General features: G+C 47.0%; 1 protein-coding gene across 2 annotated transcripts in view; it reads right to left on the bottom strand.

Moving 5' to 3' along the window:
- TP53BP2 (tumor protein p53 binding protein 2) overlaps nucleotides 1-18440 on the bottom strand; it is a 317637-nt gene that overhangs the window by 94543 nt on the left and 204654 nt on the right. For both annotated transcript variants that reach the window (XM_069233831.1, XM_069233830.1), the window contains exons 14-15: nucleotides 17243-17380; nucleotides 673-806 (exon numbers count right to left, since the gene is read on the bottom strand). In XM_069233831.1, the coding sequence (XP_069089932.1) occupies nucleotides 673-806; nucleotides 17243-17380 (272 nt within the window). The remainder of the gene's footprint in view (nucleotides 1-672; nucleotides 807-17242; nucleotides 17381-18440) is intronic.

Raw genomic sequence — 18440 nt, 5'->3', positions numbered from 1 at the left:
GCTCGACCCTAAAAAGGATTAAAAAGTTGGATAATTCCGGACCCAACCACTAAATGGCAGAATACACAGCATGTGAATCCAGAAAAGATTAATGTTACAAAACATACTTCATGAAGAACCCCTTTGTGTTCACAAACAGAGCACTGAAAGATGAATTTCTGCTATCAGCTATGCAAAAGCAAAAATACTGGAGCAGCCAAAAACAGGGAGGATGCATAAAGCTGTGAAGCTTTTATAATCCTATAAATCCAGCACTTTAAGAACAAAATTAATTGATGTGGTAGGTCAGGCTCAAAAGTTTTAAAGGTGCTTTTCATATGGATGCTTTCCTATATACCTTGTATATTAGTTAGTTAAAGCAACAAGCGGTGTCTATAATAGTTGGACATTCATGTACCACAAGTCACACTGGCCTTGAAGTTCAGTAATTTTCTTACATAAACATTGTAACCTAGGCCCTAAAAAACAAAATACAGAGTACTTCTTAAACATCAAAAAATGAAGTAATAAAAGTGAGCACATATGAAGTAGCCCATATTCCAGATTACTCCTACATAGGATTCAACTAAACAAAACTGTAACTCAGAGTTGGATGAACTAAATAGAAATCAAACCACATTTTGGGAGACCTAAATGAGAATCACAAGAACAGTCAGTTTCAGAATTCCTTACCAGCCATCACTGTCTGCTGCATTTACATTAACTCCGAACTGCACCAGAAACTTGACAATCTCAGTGTGTCCAGCACACACAGCATTGTGAAGTGCCGTTATACCTTCATCGTTGGGCAGGCTGGGGTCGTCAACCTAAAGGAATAACATGCAGGTAAAATCCGATAGACTCCTGGGCACAACGCAATACTAATAAATCTTGGATTCACAGACTGAGCCAAAGCATGAGAAATGCTACATGTTAAAGAGGATAACTGATTCACTAATGTTACGAGATGCTGGAGCTTTTGTGATTAAGGAATTTACTCTGAACCCTCTCGTTTTGGGAGAGGTCAAAGAAATCAGTGCAACCATAACCCTTAAACAACAGTTGCTGGGATGTGGAGTACTGTTTTGGGCACAAACTCAGCTTGTAGCATAAACTTACAACACAATACTACAGAGATACATGAAATGTTTTGTAAACATCTCACTGCATTCACTCAGACATTTTGTAAAACTTTGCTCTGACAATACATAAAATTACCAGATAATATAAAACATCATACCATCCTACTTTTCTACACCACTCCTCATAAAAACAAGCGTATCACCTAGGTCACAAACGTGGAGAAGACGAACTTGTAGCTAGGTTGAGTTTACATTTTGCCGTAACAAGACTACATGAAACTCATGAATTTGCTTCATTCCAGTTTTTAGCTTGGGGAAAGATGTCATCCAATGAAACCTACCAACACCACACAATGAATAGTTTTTTTTACCTATAGGTGTAGTTGTAGGAAAGCACCCCTTTTGACATGGTCACCACCTCTTTTTTCCTGGTATTTGATGCAATTTTGACTTAAGTATACTGGGTTCCTGTTAGCTTGGTCCCCTGTGACAGATCTTTCCCTAAAACTGTGCAATTGTTCCCAAATTGGCATTACCTTCCCTACCCTTGTAAGTCACTAGTAAATGGTACACCTAGTACCTAGGTCATGGGTACTAAAGAGGATCCCTAAGGGCTGTAGCATGTATTGTTCCACCTTAAGGGACCACTCACCACACTCATGCAAGCTGCTATTGCAGGCTGTGTGACATGAGCATGAGCAGATATGCCCTCGTGATGTCTAAGTCAATTCCTGGGCATTACAAGTGAAAAGGGAAGCCATCTTAAGGTATGTACTGGGCACTGTTCAAAACGAGTTACCCACCTACATAATGGCTTCCTATAGCTGAGTACAATGCTCCTAAATCTAAGAACTTAGATTCTACTGAAGTAGGAGGATACCAAAGACCCTCGAAAAGCAAGAACTGAGGAGCAGTAACTGATTTGGCCCTCCCCAACCCTGCCGGTCTGAGTGCTGCCCTCGACAACTGTGCCAAAGTTGTCTCTTCCTGCAGCTGCTCTGCTTCCAAAAGCCTGGGAGGACCGCCAGCGCTTTGAGGAACAACCAGCATCTCCCTGCACCCTGCAGGCACCCAAGAAAAAAAACGTGAGAGCCCCAGACTGTGGAAACGGAACATCTAAAAGCACCACTGCACCAAAGAGGTGCCAAGGAGCTCCAGAGCAGACCACCATCTTGGATTCGGCCAGACTGAACCCCCAGACGCCAGCTGCAGCCTCTTCTGTGTAGGAACCAATGAACGCTAGGAGTCTTCACAACGTGACCCCGCCGGACAAACACCCACTGCACACGCGCCCCCCAACCCGAGCTGCTGTGGACCGACAGTGTGCTTGCACACCCAAGGCTTTCAATTCTTGAGCTCCCCTTTGGATTCAGCCGGACTGGTCACTCAGTCCCCACTTGCAGCCTCTTTTCCCTAGGACCATTTACCATGAAAGTGAATGGGACACCCGACCCTGTAGCTCACCTCTGCACCCGGATGCCAAGTATCTCCTAAAGTGAACTCTTGGAGCTGCCTCGGACCTGGCTCCATACTCACTTCACTACTGATGACTGGTCCTGTAAGTTTATGTTTCTTTCCTCACAGGATAACATTACTGTGTTATAACTGTATTTTTTCTGTATACATTTCTATCTTAAAGAGTACTTACCCAATAATTATGTACTTGGTGTTAAAAAAAAACATACAAATAAAAGTTATTTTTCTAAGTTGGTGTGGATCTCTTTATTGAGTGTGTATCATTTACTGACCGTGTACATACAACAAATGTCTAACACTCCCCTTTCATTAGCCTAAGCTCCTCAACCACACCACTACAAATAAAACACTTAGGATTTTTAGAAAAAGCCCTGTTCATTTCTAAGGGAATACCTGGACTCTTTACAGAACATACTTCTTTTTGGTATTCTATATAAAGAGCCCGCTTCCTACAGTAGTTTTGCAGCATGAATCTTTTCTGGATTCACATAATGTGCATTATTCCGCCATCTAATGGTTGGGTCTGGAATTCTCCAACTTTGTAGTCCTTCCTCTGTTTTTTGTTTTAGTTATTGGGCGTCAATGGTTCTGCCCATTTGGTGCTTCCTTTGATGTTGTATCCCCCTCCTCCAGAAGCTCCCACCTTTGGTCACCATCTACAATTTTCTTTCTCCTCTCCATCTTGTTGGTGGTAGTGGGCAGCTTTGCTTCCGAATCCAATTCTTTAGGCTGCAAAACTACATCTACATGTACCAAACTATTAGTTTTGCCGCGTGAATCTTTTCTGGATTCACATGCTGTACATCAATTTTGTAGCAGTTTTGTTGGATTTGTGGTACTTGGGTTGAAGATGGAGTTATATTTGTACACAGATATTTTTAACACTGTCCCACATGTGCTTCCTAGTCCATTTCAATATCAATGCAATAGTGTTTTTTGAATACGTGTAAAGATGACCCCATTGCTGCCATACATACATTTTGTAACAAAGTGTCTGTTACAAAGGCAATGGTCACTCCTTTTTTCATTGTTGTGTGTGCTCTTGGGGTCGAGTTCAGTTTCTCCCCCTGCCTGTGTGCATATGTGTATAGTTTCTGAAATCCATTTAGCAATTGTGCTCTTAATTTCTCGTTTTCCCATAGTGTTATCTGCAAAGGAGACAAACAGTAGTTTTGTTTTCCCATATGGCTTTGTTCTCTCCATGTAGTACCTTATTGAATGTCTTGCGTCCAGGGTGTGTGCAATACCCTTTTCGCCTGATTCTTTAGCATTTTCGGGAAAAAAACTAGGTACCTGCATAGTTTGATTTATGTCAAATGTAAGGAAATGCCTCCTTGGCATGGTTACCCCCTGACATTTTGCCTTTGCTGATGCTAAGTTTTGATTTGAAAGTATGCGGAGGCCTGCTAACCAGGCCCCAGCACCAGTGTTCTTTCCCTAACCCTATGAAGATGGTGATGACATCACCAAATGGTTCACAGCTTTTGAGAGGGCTTGTGCAACCAGAAAAGTAAGCAGATCTCACTGGGGTGCTCTCCTTTGGGAAATGTTCACTGGAAAGTGTAGGGATAGACTCCTCACACTCTCTGGAAAAGATGCAGAATCTTATGACCTCATGAAGGGAACCCTGATTGAGGGCTTTGGATTCTCCACTGAGGAGTATAGAATTAGATTCAGGGGGGCTCAAAAATCCTCGAGCCATACCTGGGTTGATTTTGTGGACTACTCAGTAAAAACACTGAATGGTTGGATTCAAGGCAGTGGTGTAAATGATTATGATGGGCTGTGTAGGAAGTTGGCTCTGTATGTGCTATTTCAAAGTAAGGAATAGCATGCACAGAGTCCAAGGGTTCCCCTTAGAGGTAAAATAGTGGTAAAAGAGATAATACTAATGCTCTATTTTGTGGTAGTGTGGTCGAGCAGTAGGCTTATCCAAGGAGTAGTGTTAAGCATTTGTTGTACATACACATAGACAATAAATGAGGTACACACACTCAGAGACAAATCCAGCCAATAGGTTTTTGTATAGAAAAATATCTTTTCTTAGTTTATTTTAAGAACCACAGGTTCAAATTCTACATGTAATATCTCATTTGAAAGGTATTGCAGGTAAGTACTTTAGGAACTTTAAATCATAAAAATTGCATGTATACTTATCAAGTTATTGACAAATGGCTGTTTTAAAAGTGGACACTTAGTGCAATTTTCACAGTTCCTGGGGGAGGTAAGTTTTGGTTAGTTTTACCAGGTAAGTAAGACACTTACAGGGTTCAGTTCTTGGTCCAAGGTAGCCCACCGTTGGGGGTTCAGAGCAACCCCAAAGTCACCACACCAGCAGCTCAGGGCCGGTCAGGTGCAGAGTTCAAAGTGGTGCCCAAAACACATAGGCTAGAATGGAGAGAAGGGGGTGCCCCGGTTCCGGTCTGCTTGCAGGTAAGTACCCGCGTCTTCGGAGGGCAGACCAGGGGGGTTTTGTAGGGCACCGGGGGGGACACAAGCCCACACAGAAATTTCACCCTCAGCAGCGCGGGGGCGCCCAGGTGCAGTGTAGAAACAGGCGTCGGGTTCGCAATGTTAGTCTATGAGAGATCTCGGGATCTCTTCAGCGCTGCAGGCAGGCAAGGGGGGGATTCCTCGGGGAAACCTCCACTTGGGTAAGGGAGAGGGACTCCTGGGGGTCACTTCTCCAGTGAAAGTCCGGTCCTTCAGGTCCTGGGGGCTGCGGGTGCAGGGTCTCTCCCAGGCGTCGGGACTTTGGATTCAAAGAGTCGCGGTCAGGGGAAGCCTCGGGATTCCCTCTGCAGGCGGCGCTGTGGGGGCTCAGGTTTTGGTACTCACAGTATCAGAGTAGTCCTGGGGTCCCTCCTGAGGTGTTGGATCTCCACCAGCCGAGTCGGGGTCGCCGGGTGCAGTGTTGCAAGTCTCACGCTTCTTGCGGGGGGCTTGCAGGGTTCTTTCAAGGCTGCTGGAAACAAAGTTGCAGCCTTTCTTGGAGCAGGTCCGCTGTCCTCGGGAGTTTCTTGTCTTTTCGAAGCAGGGGCAGTCCTCAGAGGATGTCGAGGTCGCTGGTCCCTTTGGAAGGCGTCGCTGGAGCAGGATCTTTGGAAGGCAGGAGACAGGCCGGTGAGTTTCTGGAGCCAAGGCAGTTGTCGTCTTCTGGTCTTCCTCTGCAGGGGTTTTCAGCTAGGCAGTCCTTCTTCTTGTAGTTGCAGGAATCTCATTTTCTAGGGTTCAGGGTAGCCCTTAAATACTAAATTTAAGGGCGTGTTTAGGTCTGGGGGGTTAGTAGCCAATGGCTACTAGCCCTGAGGGTGGGTACACCCTCTTTGTGCCTCCTCCCAAGGGGAGGGGGTCACAATCCTAACCCTATTGGGGGAATCCTCCATCTGCAAGATGGAGGATTTCTAAAAGTTAGAGTCACCTCAGCTCAGGACACCTTAGGGGCTGTCCTGACTGGCCAGTGACTCCTCCTTGTTGCTTTCTTTGTTCCCTCCAGCCTTGCCGCCAAAAGTGGGGGCCGTGGCCGGAGGGGGCGGGCAACTCCACTAAGCTGGAGTGCCCTGCTGGGCTGTGACAAAGGGGGGAGCCTTTGAGGCTCACCGCCTGGTGTCACAGTTCCTGCCTGGGGGAGGTGTTAGCATCTCCACCCAGTGCAGGCTTTGTTACTGGCCTCAGGGTGACAAAGGCACTCTCCCCATGGGGCCAGCAACATGTCTCTAGTGTGGCAGGCTGCTGGAACCAGTCAGCCTACACAGATAGTTGGTTAAGTTTCAGGGGGCACCTCTAAGGTGCCCTCTGTGGTGTATTTTACAATAAAATGTACACTGGCATCAGTGTGCATTTATTGTGCTGAGAAGTTTGATACCAAACTTCCCAGTTTTCAGTGTAGCCATTATGGTGCTGTGGAGTTCGTGTTTGACAGACTCCCAGACCATATACTCTTATGGCTACCCTGCACTTACAATGTCTAAGGTTTTGTTTAGACACTGTAGGGGTACCATGCTCATGCAGTGGTACCCTCACCTATGGTATAGTGCACCCTGCCTTAGGGCTGTAAGGCCTGCTAGAGGGGTGTCTTACCTATACTGCATAGGCAGTGAGAGGCTGGCATGGCACCCTGAGGGGAGTGCCATGTCGACTTACTCATTTTGTTCTCACTAGCACACACAGGCTTGTAAGCAGTGTGTCTGTGCTGAGTGAGGGGTCTCTAGGGTGGCATAAGACATGCTGCAGCCCTTAGAGACCTTCCTTGGCATCAGGGCCCTTGGTACTAGAAGTACCAGTTACAAGGGACTTATCTGAATGCCAGGGTGTGCCAATTGTGGATACAATGGTACATTTTAGGTGAAGGAACACTGGTGCTGGGGCCTGGTTAGCAGGGTCCCAGCACTCTTCTCAGTCAAGTCAGCATCAGTATCAGGCAAAAAGTGGGGGGTAACTGCAACAGGGAGCCATTTCTTTACAGGCTGTACAATTTATTTGTGAAAGAACACCTGTTAAGTAATTGTTCAAATGATAAAACTGCATCAGCATCTGGTAGACCTAGGACCAATTTCTCCCCAAGAATTGGGAAAGAAGGCGGACCATTGGGTCAAGACTAGGGTGACCAAGACTTCCACAGGGGGTGACCAAAAGAAAGGGGTCACAAAGCCTCCCCAGGGCAAGAGTGTTGAGACATCCAAAAATAAAAATAGTAAAGAGTCTTCTACAGGCCCCCAAAAACCTGCACAGGAGGGTGGGCCCAGAGCCTCTTCACAAAACAATTTTGGGTACAAGGGTAAAAACTTTGATCCCAAAAAGGCCTGGTGTCGTAGCTGTAAGCCTGGACACCAAACTGGAGACAAGGCCTGTCCCAAGAAAAGTACCACTTCTAACTCCACTCCAGCTAACACTGGAATGGTTAGTCTCCAAGTGGGATCAACAGTGTGCCCAGAGCAAATCAGGTGTCACACTGAAGCTACATTAGTCTCTGAGGGTGGGGTGGATTTAGCCACACTGGTTGCCTAGCCTCCTAACATGCAAAAATACAGGCAGCAGCTCTTAATTAATGGGACAAGTGTAGAAGGCCTGAGAGATACAGGTGCCAGTGTCACCATGGTGTCAGAGAAACTGGTTTCCCCCGGTCAATACCTGGCTGGACAAACTTATCCAGTCACCAACGCTGACAATCAAACTAAAGTACATCCCATGGCTATGGTAACTTTAGAGTGGGGAGGAGTCAATGGCCTGAAACAGGTGGTGGTCTCCTCAAATATCCCAGTAGACTGTTTGCTTGGAAATGACCTGGAGTCGGTAGAATTGAAAACCCATGCAGCCATGCTGGGTATCCCTGAACTCGTGTGTGTCAAGACAAGGGCACAGTGCAAGGCTCAGGGTGAAAAAGTAGAGTTGGAGCCTGGAAAAAGGGCCCAGCCTACCGAGAGAAAAGGAAAGACAACTGGGAAACCAGCTGCAACACAACAACAAAAAGAGAACCTCTCTTCTCAGGAAGTAGTTCTGCCCTCTGAGGGAACTGAGCCTCTGGAGTTAGAACCTTATCAGGTGGAGCTCCTAGGCCCAGGGGGGCCCTCAAGGGAGCAGTTGTGTAAGGGGCAAGAAATCTGTCCCTCTCTTGAAGGCCTTAGGCAGCAAGCTGCTGAAGAGTCCAATGGCAAGAAAACTGGAACACATAGGGTCTATTGGGAAGATGGACTCCTTTACACTGAGGCAAGAGATCCCAAACCTGGTGCCACTAGGAGAGTGGTAGTGCCTCAGGAGTTTAGGGAGTTCATACTGACCTAAGCCCATGATATTCCTCTTGCTGGGCATTTGGGACAAACCAAGACGTGGCATGATCATGGCACTCCCTGAAAAACTCAAAAGGAGATGGGATGTCCTCTTGCCATGTTTGCTTTTCGCTTACAGAGAGGTGCCTCAGAAGGGAGTAGGGTTCTCACCCTTTGAACTTCTGTTTGGCCACCCTGTAAGGGGACCACTAGCTCCTGTGAAAGAAGGCTGGGAGAGACCTCTTCATGAGCCTAAACAAGACATAGTGGACTATGTACTTGGCCTACGTTCAAGGATGGCAGAATACATGAAAAAGGCAAGTAAAAACCTTGAGGCCAGCCAACAGCTCCAGAAGTTTTGGTATGACCAAAAGGCTGCAATGGTTGAATTTCAACCAGGGCAGAAAGTCTGGGTTCTGGAGGCTGTGGCTCCCAGGGCACTTCAGGACAAATGGAGTGGCCCTTACCCAGTGCTAGAAAAGAAGAGTCAGGTCACCTACCTGGTGGACCTAGGCACTAGCAGGAGCCCCAAGAGGGTGATCCATGTAAACCGCCTTAAGCTCTTCCATGATACGGCTGATGTGAATCTGTTGATGGTAACAGATGAGGACCAGGAAGCTGAGAGGGAACCTCTCCCTGATCTCCTCTCATCAAACCCTAAAGATGGCTCAGTTGATGGAGTGATCTATTCAGACACCCTCTCTAGCCAACAGCAATCTGACTGTAGGAAGGTCCTTCAACAGTTTGCTGAGCTCTTTTCCCTAACCCCTGGTCAGACACACCTGTGTACCCATGATGTGGACACAGGAGACAGCATGCCTGTCAAAAACAAAATATTCAGACAGTCTGATCAAGTTAAGGAAAGCATCAAAGTGGAAGTCCACAAGATGCTGGAATTGGGAGTCATTGAGCACTCTGACAGCCCCTGGGCTAGCCCAGTGGTCTTAGTCCCCAAACCTCACACCGAAGATGGAAAGAGAGAAATTAGGTTTTGTGTGGACTACAGAGGACTTAATTCTGTCACCAAGACAGACGCCCATCCCATTCCAAGGGCTGATGAACTGATTGACAAATTAGGTGCTGCCAAATTCTTAAGTACCTTTGACTTAACTGCAGGGTACTGGCAAATCAAAATGGCACCAGGAGCAAAATAAAAGACAGTATTCTCCACACCTGATGGGCATGATCAGTTTACTGTTATGCCCTTTGGTTTAAAGAATGCCCCTGCCACCTTCCAAAGGTTGGTGAATCAAGTCCTTGCTGGCTTGGAGTCCTTTAGTGCAGCTTATCTTGATGATATTGCTGTCTTTAGCTCCAGCAGGCAGGATCACCTGGTCCCCCTGAAGAAGGTTTTGAAGGCTCTGCAATCAGTAGGCCTCTCTATCAAGGCATCCAAATGCCAGATAGGGCAGGGAACTGTGGTTTACTTAGGACACCTTGTAGGTGGAGGCCAAGTTCAGCCACTCCAGCCTAAGATCCAGACTATTCTGGACTGGGCAGCTCCAAAACCCCAGACTCAAGTCAGGGCATTCCTTGGCTTGACTGGGTATTACAGGAGGTTTGTGAAGGAATATGGATCCATAGTGACAGCCCTCACAGAACTTACCTCCAAGAAAATAAACTGGACTGTAGAATGCCAACAGGCCTTTGACACCCTTGTAAAGAAATGGCTCCCTGTTGCAGTTACCCCCCACTTTTTGCCTGATACTGACGCTGACTTGACTGAGAAGTGTGCTGGGACCCTGCTAACCAGGCCCCAGCACCAGTGTTCTTTCACCTAAAATGTACCACTGATTCCACAATTGGCACACCCTGGCATCCAGATAAGTCCCTTGTAACTGGTACCTCTGGTACCAAGGGCCCTGATGCCAGGGAAGGTCTCTAAGGGCTGCAGCATGTGTTATGCCACCCTGGAGACCCCTCACTCAGCACAGACACACTGCTTACCAGCTTGTGTGTGCTAGTGAGAACAAAATGAGTAAGTCGACATGGCACTCCCCTCAGGGTGCCATGCCAGCCTCTCACTGCCTATGCAGTATAGGTAAGACACCCCTCTAGCAGGCCTTACAGCCCTAAGGCAGGGTGCACTATACCATAGGTGAGGGTACCAGTGCATGAGCACTGTACCCCTACAGTGTCTAAGCAAAACCTTAGACATTGTAAGTGCAGGGTAGCCATAAGAATATATGGTCTGGGAGTCTGTTTTACACGAACTCCACAGCACCATAATGGCTACACTGAAAACTGGGAAGTTTGGTATCAAACTTCTCAGCACAATAAATGCACACTGATGCCAGTGTACATTTTATTGTAAAATACACCACAGAGGGCACCTTAGAGGTGCTCCCTGAAACTTAACCGACTATCAGTGTAGGCTGACTGGTTCCAGCAGCCTGCCACACTAGAGACATGTTGCTGGCCCCATGGGGAGAGTGCCTTTGTCACTCTGAGGCCAGTAACAAAGTCTGCACTGGGTGGAGATGCTAACACCTCCCCCAGGCAGGAGCTGTAACACCTGGCGGTGAGCCTCAAAGGCTCACCCCTTTGTCACAGCACAGCAGGGCACTCCAGCTTAGTGGAGTTGCCCGCCCCCTCCGGCCACGGCCCCCACTTTTGGCGGCAAGGCTGGAGGAAACAAAGAAAGCAACAAGGAGGAGTCACTGACCAGTCAGGACAGCCCCTAAGGTGTCCTGAGCTGAAGTGACTCTAACTTTTAGAAATCCTCCATCTTGCAGATGGAGGATTCCCCCAATAGGATTAGGGATGTGACCCCCTCCCCTTGGGAGGAGGCACAAAGAGGGTGTACTCACCCTTAGGGCTAGTAGCCATTGGCTACTAACCCCCCAGACCTAAACACGCCCTTAAATTGAGTATTTAAGGGCTCTCCCTGAACCTAGAAACTAAATTCCTGCAACTACAAGAAGAAGGACTGCCGAGCTGACAAACCCCTGCAGAGGAAGAACAGAAGACACCAACTGCCTTGGCCCCAGACTTACCGGCCTGTCTCCTGCCTTCCAAAGAACCTGCTCCAGCGACGCTTTCCAAGGGACCAGCGACCTCTGAATCCTCTGAGGACTGCCCTGCTTCGAAAAAGACAAGAAACTCCAGAGGACAGCGGCACTGCTCCAAAAGAACTGCAACTTTGTTACAAGGAGCAGATTTAAAGACCCCTGCAATTCCCCGCAAGAAGCGTGAGACTTGCAACACTGCACCCGGCGACCCCGACTCGACTGGTGGAGAACAACCAACTCAGGGAGGACCCTCCGGCGACTCTACGACTGTGAGTAACCAAAGTTGTCCCCCCTGAGCCCCCACTCCCCAGGCTCCCCCTGACCGAGACTGTCTGAACTCCATTTCCCGACGGCTGGAAAAGACCCTGCACCCGCAGCCCCCAGCCCCTAAAGAAACAGAACTTCTGTGCAGGAGTGACCCCCAGGAGGCCCTCTCCCTTGCCCAGGTGGTGGCTACCCCGAGGAGCCCCCCCCTTGCCTGCCTGCAGCGCTGAAGAGACCCCTTGGTCTCCCATTGAAAACTGAAGGAAACCCGACGCTTGTTTGCACACTGCACCCGCGCTGCTGAGGGTGTACTTTCTGTGCTACTTTGTGTCCCCCCCGGTGCCCTACAAAACCCCCCTGGTCTGCTCTCCGAAGACGCGGGTACTTACCTGCTGGCAGACTGGAACCGGGGCACCCCCTTCTCTCCATTATAGCCTATGTGTTTTGGGCACCTCTTTGACCTTTGCACCTGACCGGCCCTGGGCTGCTGGTGTGATAACTTTGGGGTTGCTCTGAACCCCCAACGGTGGGCTACCTTGGACCAAAAACTGAAACCTGTAAGTGCCTTACTTACCTGTTGAAACTAACAATAACTTACCTCCCCCAGGAACTGTGAAAATTGCACTGTGTCCACTTTTAAAACAGCTTATTGTGTTTTATGTAAAAAGTATACATGCTAAAGTAATGATTCAAAGTTCCTAGAGTACTTACCTGCAATACCTTTCAAAAGAGCTATTACATGTAAAATTTGAACCTGTGGTTCTTAAAATAAACTAAGAAAATATATTTTTCTATACAAAAACCTATTGGCCTGGAATTGTCTTTGAGTGTGTGTTCCTCATTTATTGCCTGTGTGTGTACAACAAATGCTTAACACTACTCCTTTGATAAGCCTACTGCTCGACCACACTACCACAAAATAGAGCATTAGTATTATCTCTTTTTGCCACTATCTTACCTCTAAGGGGAACCCTTGGACTCTGTGCATACTATTCCTTACTTTGAAATAGTGCATACAGAGCCAACTTCCTACAGGAGGCCTGTACTTCTGGCTTGAACCTGGAGATTCTGAGCCATGTGTGTCTCTTCAGGGGTGTCCCGGAAAGATTTGTCTACTGGTTGTGTCGGTAGCATTTACTGCTGATTTTAGGATGGTGTTGAGGATGGTTGTCCCCTCTTGGATGGTCGCCCTTTTCCTATCCTCTTCCGGAAGCCTTTTAATTAACTCGTAGATCTCGTCCTACTACTGATCGCCATACCTATTGAGGAGGGTATTGGAGTTTGCTATACGCCATTGTGTTGATGCCTCCCTCTCCATCTTTCTCCCTACCATGTCCAGCCTCTTCCTTTCCCTTTCCGGAGGAGGTCCTGTGGAGGTGTGTGCACTGCTCCTCCTTCTTGCCGTAGTGACGACAATAGAGTCCGCCATCGCGTTCACCTGGATATATTTGGGGTCCTTTGGGGAACGTTTATATTTTTTCTCCACTCCTGGTGTCACCCCTTTTGTTGCAGCGGGTTCTGTGAAGGCGTCCTTGCACTGGTCCAGTATGCTGGGTAGCATTGGGAGATACAGATTCCCCTTGCTTGCAGGCATGAGGGTTTCCAATAGAAAGCACGAACATCCCTTCTATTCCTCCAAAGGTAAGCTATATGTTTCTGCTGCCCTTTTAACTAGGCTATAACACTTGGCGGTGAGCCTCAAAGGCTCAGGCCGTCTAATACAGTGCCAAAGGGAACGCCAGCTAGTGGAGATGCTCGCCACCAGACCAAGCTCCCTATTGCTTATTCCCACTCAGGGTCATAGAAATCCTCCTCTGCTTCCTCTTCGTGGGGCTCGGGGGTTGCCGGTGCCTCGAGGGCGGTCTCTCCCTCCTCGACAGCTGTGCTTGTAAAAGGTTTTGGTGGTATCTTGAATTGTTTTAGGGCTTCGTCTAACTCTTTTTTGCATTGTAGGAGTGCTGCCGTTTCAGCCTCTAGTCTAAGCCTCTTCTTTTCCTCCTCTAGTGCCTTTTCGACATCATGTGTCATCAATGGTCTCTTTTTTGTGTTGGCTGTTTTTGGGGTTTCTTTCTTTCCCCGTGAAGGTTTTTGCCTGTTTCTGTGTTTGGCCTTCTTCACTATCCCTGGTCTGGGATCCGTGGACCTCCCTTGCTCGTAGCTGGCCCATGATCGTTGTTTTTTTGGATGTCGGGGCTGCCATGTGAGACATTTTTTCACCCCATCCTCCCTCCCCGAGGCTTTCAATGGTCACTTTACCTTTTCGAGCCCTCGCCACTGTGCTTTCTTGGCAGGCAGAGATTGTAGACTTCGCACAGGTCGCGCTGGGTAAATTTGTGGTGGCAGTTCAGGCAAAATTCAAAAGGGGGTGTTTTCCATGACCCCCCTACCTTGCTTCATTCTGCTACCACATGTGAATTCCACTGGTGTCCCCAACGGGGGATATGTCCGGCGGTTTTCCTTCTCTCTGTCACTCATCTCTTCCGTCGTATATTTTGATTTTTTTTTTTACGTTGTCTCCTGGATTGAAGGAGTCGTTTGGAAGTTCACTGTTTTTAACCACATTTTTGTATATATTGCATATAACACTGGCACTTTATGCATCACAATATTCACTTTCACTGTGTTTTTATTTTAGGAGCACCTAGTACTTATCAAAAACTATAAGAAATATTTGTGATTGATCTAAAAGGTCATAGTGAATGGTTTTACAAAGAAATAAAATATGAATTAACTTAAGGATACCGGATTGAGAAAAAGGAGTTCATTTGCTTGATAAATTAATGTTGCTGTGGAAGTCAAGGCATATACTTCCCCCTTCTTGACCATAAATTGTGTTTATTGTTTATCTACTCAGGTCCAAGGGTTATTGGGTTTTGCCTCATTTTTTAAAAGAATATTAAGTACATGGGCAGGGAGTTTGTCATTATGAACTTCACAGCTCCATGATGGCTTCACTGAAGACCGAGAAGTTTGGTATCAAACATCTCAGCACAATAAACCCACATTGATGCCAGTGTAATATTTATTGCACACAAAGGGCCTCTTAGAGATGCCTCCTGTATTTTAACCAATCCTTTAGTGCAAGGCTGACCAGTCTGTGCCAACCTGCCACTAACAGACAGGTTTCTGACCCCATTGGGTGAGAGGCTGTGTGGTCTCTGGGGGTCAGAAACCAAGCCTGCTCTGGGTGGAGGTGCTTCACCCCCTCTCCCCCCATAGGAATTGTAACACTTGGCGATGAGCCTCAACGGCTCAGGCCTCCTGTTACAGTGCCCCAGGGCACTCCAGCTAGAGGAGATGCCCGCCCCAGACCAGTCCCCACTTTTGGCAGCAGGTCCGGCAGGAAAAGTAGGAAAAACAAGGAGGCGCAACAACTTCAGCTGGGACCACTCCTAAGGTGTACAGAGCTGAAGTGACGCCCTCCTTGCAGAATCCTCCATCTTGGTTAGGAGGAGAGGAACCAATGGGGATAGAAATGTGCCTCCCTCCCCAAAGGGAGTGGATATAGGAAGGGTGTAGCCATCCTCAAGGACAACAGCCACTGGCTAGTGCGCTCTGTTAGGCCCCTAAATCTAGTATTTAGGGGCACCCCTGAACCTTAGTCACAAGATTCCTGGCGACCTCAAAAAGAAAGAAGGAAGGAAGGAAGGACTGCCAAGCCAACCCAAGCAGTGAAGACTCCAGATAACAACTAACTTGGTCCCAGCCCTACTGGCCTGTCTGCAGCTTCAAAGACCCCGGCTGCAGGAATGCGACATTCTGCAGAACCAGCAACCTCTACAAACCCCCAGAGGACTTCCTGTCCAGCAGAGGACCAAGAACTCCCTGTCCAGAGGAAACCTCCAAAAAGTACTCCAGAACCATCCCAGATCTGTGAGCCCTGACCAGAGAAGGTCCCTAGGCGATTCAGACCTCGAGTCCACCCTGGGTTGACCTCTCCTGGCCAACACAACAACACCTGCTGCCTGAATCCAGAGGACCCCCCTGACCGCAGGCGGATCCAACGAAGATACCCGATGCCCAAGAAGACCTCTGCACTCACAGCCCTCTGGCTTTGGGTACCTGACCGACGGTCCAGCAACGTCCAGCGGGTGCCTCTCCTACCCATCCAGCCTTTGGTTTCCTGGAACCGACCCCCTGAACCCAGCCTGCAGCATCTGTTGTGAGCCCCGGAGTCCCCCTATTGAAAAGCATTGGGTGCCCAGCTCTGTTTGCACCCTGCGCCTGGCCGCCCGTGTGCCGCTGAGGGGGTGTGTTTGGTGTGAACCCTCAGCCCCACCCGGTGCTGACCAAATATTACACCCTCCCCCTCAACCCAGCCTGTGTCCTGCAACTGCCGCTACTTACCTGCAATCTGCTTTCTGATAGGATTCCATTGCAAACCAGACGCCAATTTTGACCTCTGCACCCAGATGGCCCTGTGTTTCTGGTGGTGCACTTTTGGGGTCAGCCTAAACTTTGACCTGTGGACATCCTAACCCCTGAAGACTGGAATCGTAAGTTGTGTACTTACCTTTTAACCGCGTAACACCCCCATCCCCCCCCCCACCCAATTGACTCCTATGAAAATTTGCACTGTCAACATTTTAAATAGAAAAGTGTTATTTGTAAACTTTATCTGCAAAAATACAAAGTGCATTTGAAACATATGCTTGATACCTATTGACAACTGTACTTACCTGAAACAAAGACCTTCTGGTTCTAGAAATAAGCAATAAATTATAATGTTGCTATATAAAAACAATTGGCCATTGAGTGTGTGCCTCATTTCTTCACGGTGTGTGTACAACAAATGCTTTGCACTGCCCTGTGATAAGCCTAACTGCTCAACCACACTCCCACAAAAGAGAGCATTAGTTTTATCTACTTTAGCCTCTGCTAAGCCTCTGACCCCTGAGCTACGTGCACGCTATACCTCATTTTGGTATGATGAGTCCACACTATACCTCATTTGGCAGATATGTCCACACATATAACATATTGTTCCCTGCCTAGGCAGTGTGGCATGTTGTGTTTTCCATTTTAGGGAAGCATATTTTGTATCAAGATCTAGCACTTTCATTTTTCACTTGGCCACTCAACAGGCACTGCATGCTACTCTTGCAGATATGTCCACACATACAACATATTGCACCCTGCCTAGGTAGTGTGGTATATTGTGTTTTCCCTTTTAGGAAGCACCTTGTCACGCTGCCTGCAATGACAGTCAGCATGAGGTTGATGCTGGGTCCCTCAGAGTGGCACACGTTTTGCTGCAGCTCTTAGGGCCCCTCTTCAGTATCCATGCCCTAAGTACCCGGAGTATCATTTACTAGGGACTTATAGAGGTGCTAAAGGGCCTGGCCACTTGGGGATCAAGTGACCAGGTGACTTGTTTTTTTTTTTTAGAAGGAACACTGGCACTGGGGATCTGGTTAGCAGGAACCCAGTGCCCTTCAGTCAAAGTTGCATCAAAAAACAGGTAATAAGAGGGGGGAATACTGCAACCGGAACCCAGCTTCCTACATATATCCTACGATTATTGCAGTTAAATGCTTCTCCATGATTATGTCTAGCACATTCCTAACACTACATATACACAGTTTTATAAAGCGTTGCAGTGGCATTGTAGCGTTTAATAAGATTTTTTTTATTTTTTTTAACATCAGTCAGGAAAAATTAATACCTCATAGATAATTCTCTGCACAAGGTCATATTCTCCTTCTAAAGATGAATCCAGGAGCAATGCCAGTGGGTTGAATTTCACTCTCATGCCATGTGCAATCCTTTCTGAGCCATTTTTACGTAGATTCGTCCTCTTGCCCTACAAAACGTCAAACAGGTTATTGGTTAAATAGCAACACTATCAAACCACAAAATAAAGAAAGGAAGAAGAACAAACAGTTCATTTAACTGTGGAGCCAAATTACTTTTCATTATATTCTCATTCAAGTTTGGCAGTTATCGCATGCCTCCAATTCCTTTTCAGGTGTGTGTGCTTTAGATGTTAAGCGTTTTGGAATGGAAAAGGAACACACTCCAAGGTTTGACATCTATCTGCCGGATAAGTGTAAAGAATATTGACAGAGTCAGCATTTATCCATGTGGTCAATATATTCTTTGTTATAGCGGGTAATGGACCTCGATTTGGACTACAGCTGGCTTGACACAAGAAGGCAAGTCAGGTTAGCTTATATTCATGTAGATTTTAAAGTTCCACATATGCAGAATTATTCTCAGTATTTTCGCCATAAGTGGAACAGTTAGCCATATTCTAGGTTTATATCATACACAAAAGTTCCTTCATATGAAGTCTGTCTTTTATAATGTTGATTAGCATCTTCTGATGTTCAAAAACAATGATACATTAATCAAAAAACTTTTTAAGTGCATACATACATTTTTTATTTAACTGAAGACAGCGATAGCTGCTACTGAAAATATCTGTGCAATGAAGCAGCACAGCCTTGTAGTGAGTGCACAAGGACATCGAGGAACGGTCAAAACATATTTTGAAAAAAAATAAAATAATGAAGAATGCCTGGCAACGTTTTCATGAGTAAGCCAAAAGACTATTAGATTTTTAGTATCCAAAGAGCGCTCACTGGGTATGGCTGGAGCATGGTGCCCTTTCAAGATCTAGTAATTCTTCACTGGTTAAAGAAAAGCTGTATATCTCACTGTCCGCAAACAGATGTGGAAAAAGCAAACATTTGATTTTCTTTATGCAGGAGGACATGCCCCCTCAGAGCACTTTTTTCTGCCTTTAACAGCAAGGGACGGTTAAACTGTCAGCTACAAAGAATTTAAGCCGCACAAATTGATAAACAGTCTGCCACTTTGGAGAGAACAAAAACATTTAAGTCCCATGACTCAAGGAGCAG

Source organism: Pleurodeles waltl, chromosome 5 (genome assembly GCF_031143425.1).
Source record: "Pleurodeles waltl isolate 20211129_DDA chromosome 5, aPleWal1.hap1.20221129, whole genome shotgun sequence".
NCBI lineage: Eukaryota > Metazoa > Chordata > Amphibia > Caudata > Salamandridae > Pleurodeles > Pleurodeles waltl.
This window is presented reverse-complemented; position numbering and strand designations above follow the sequence as displayed.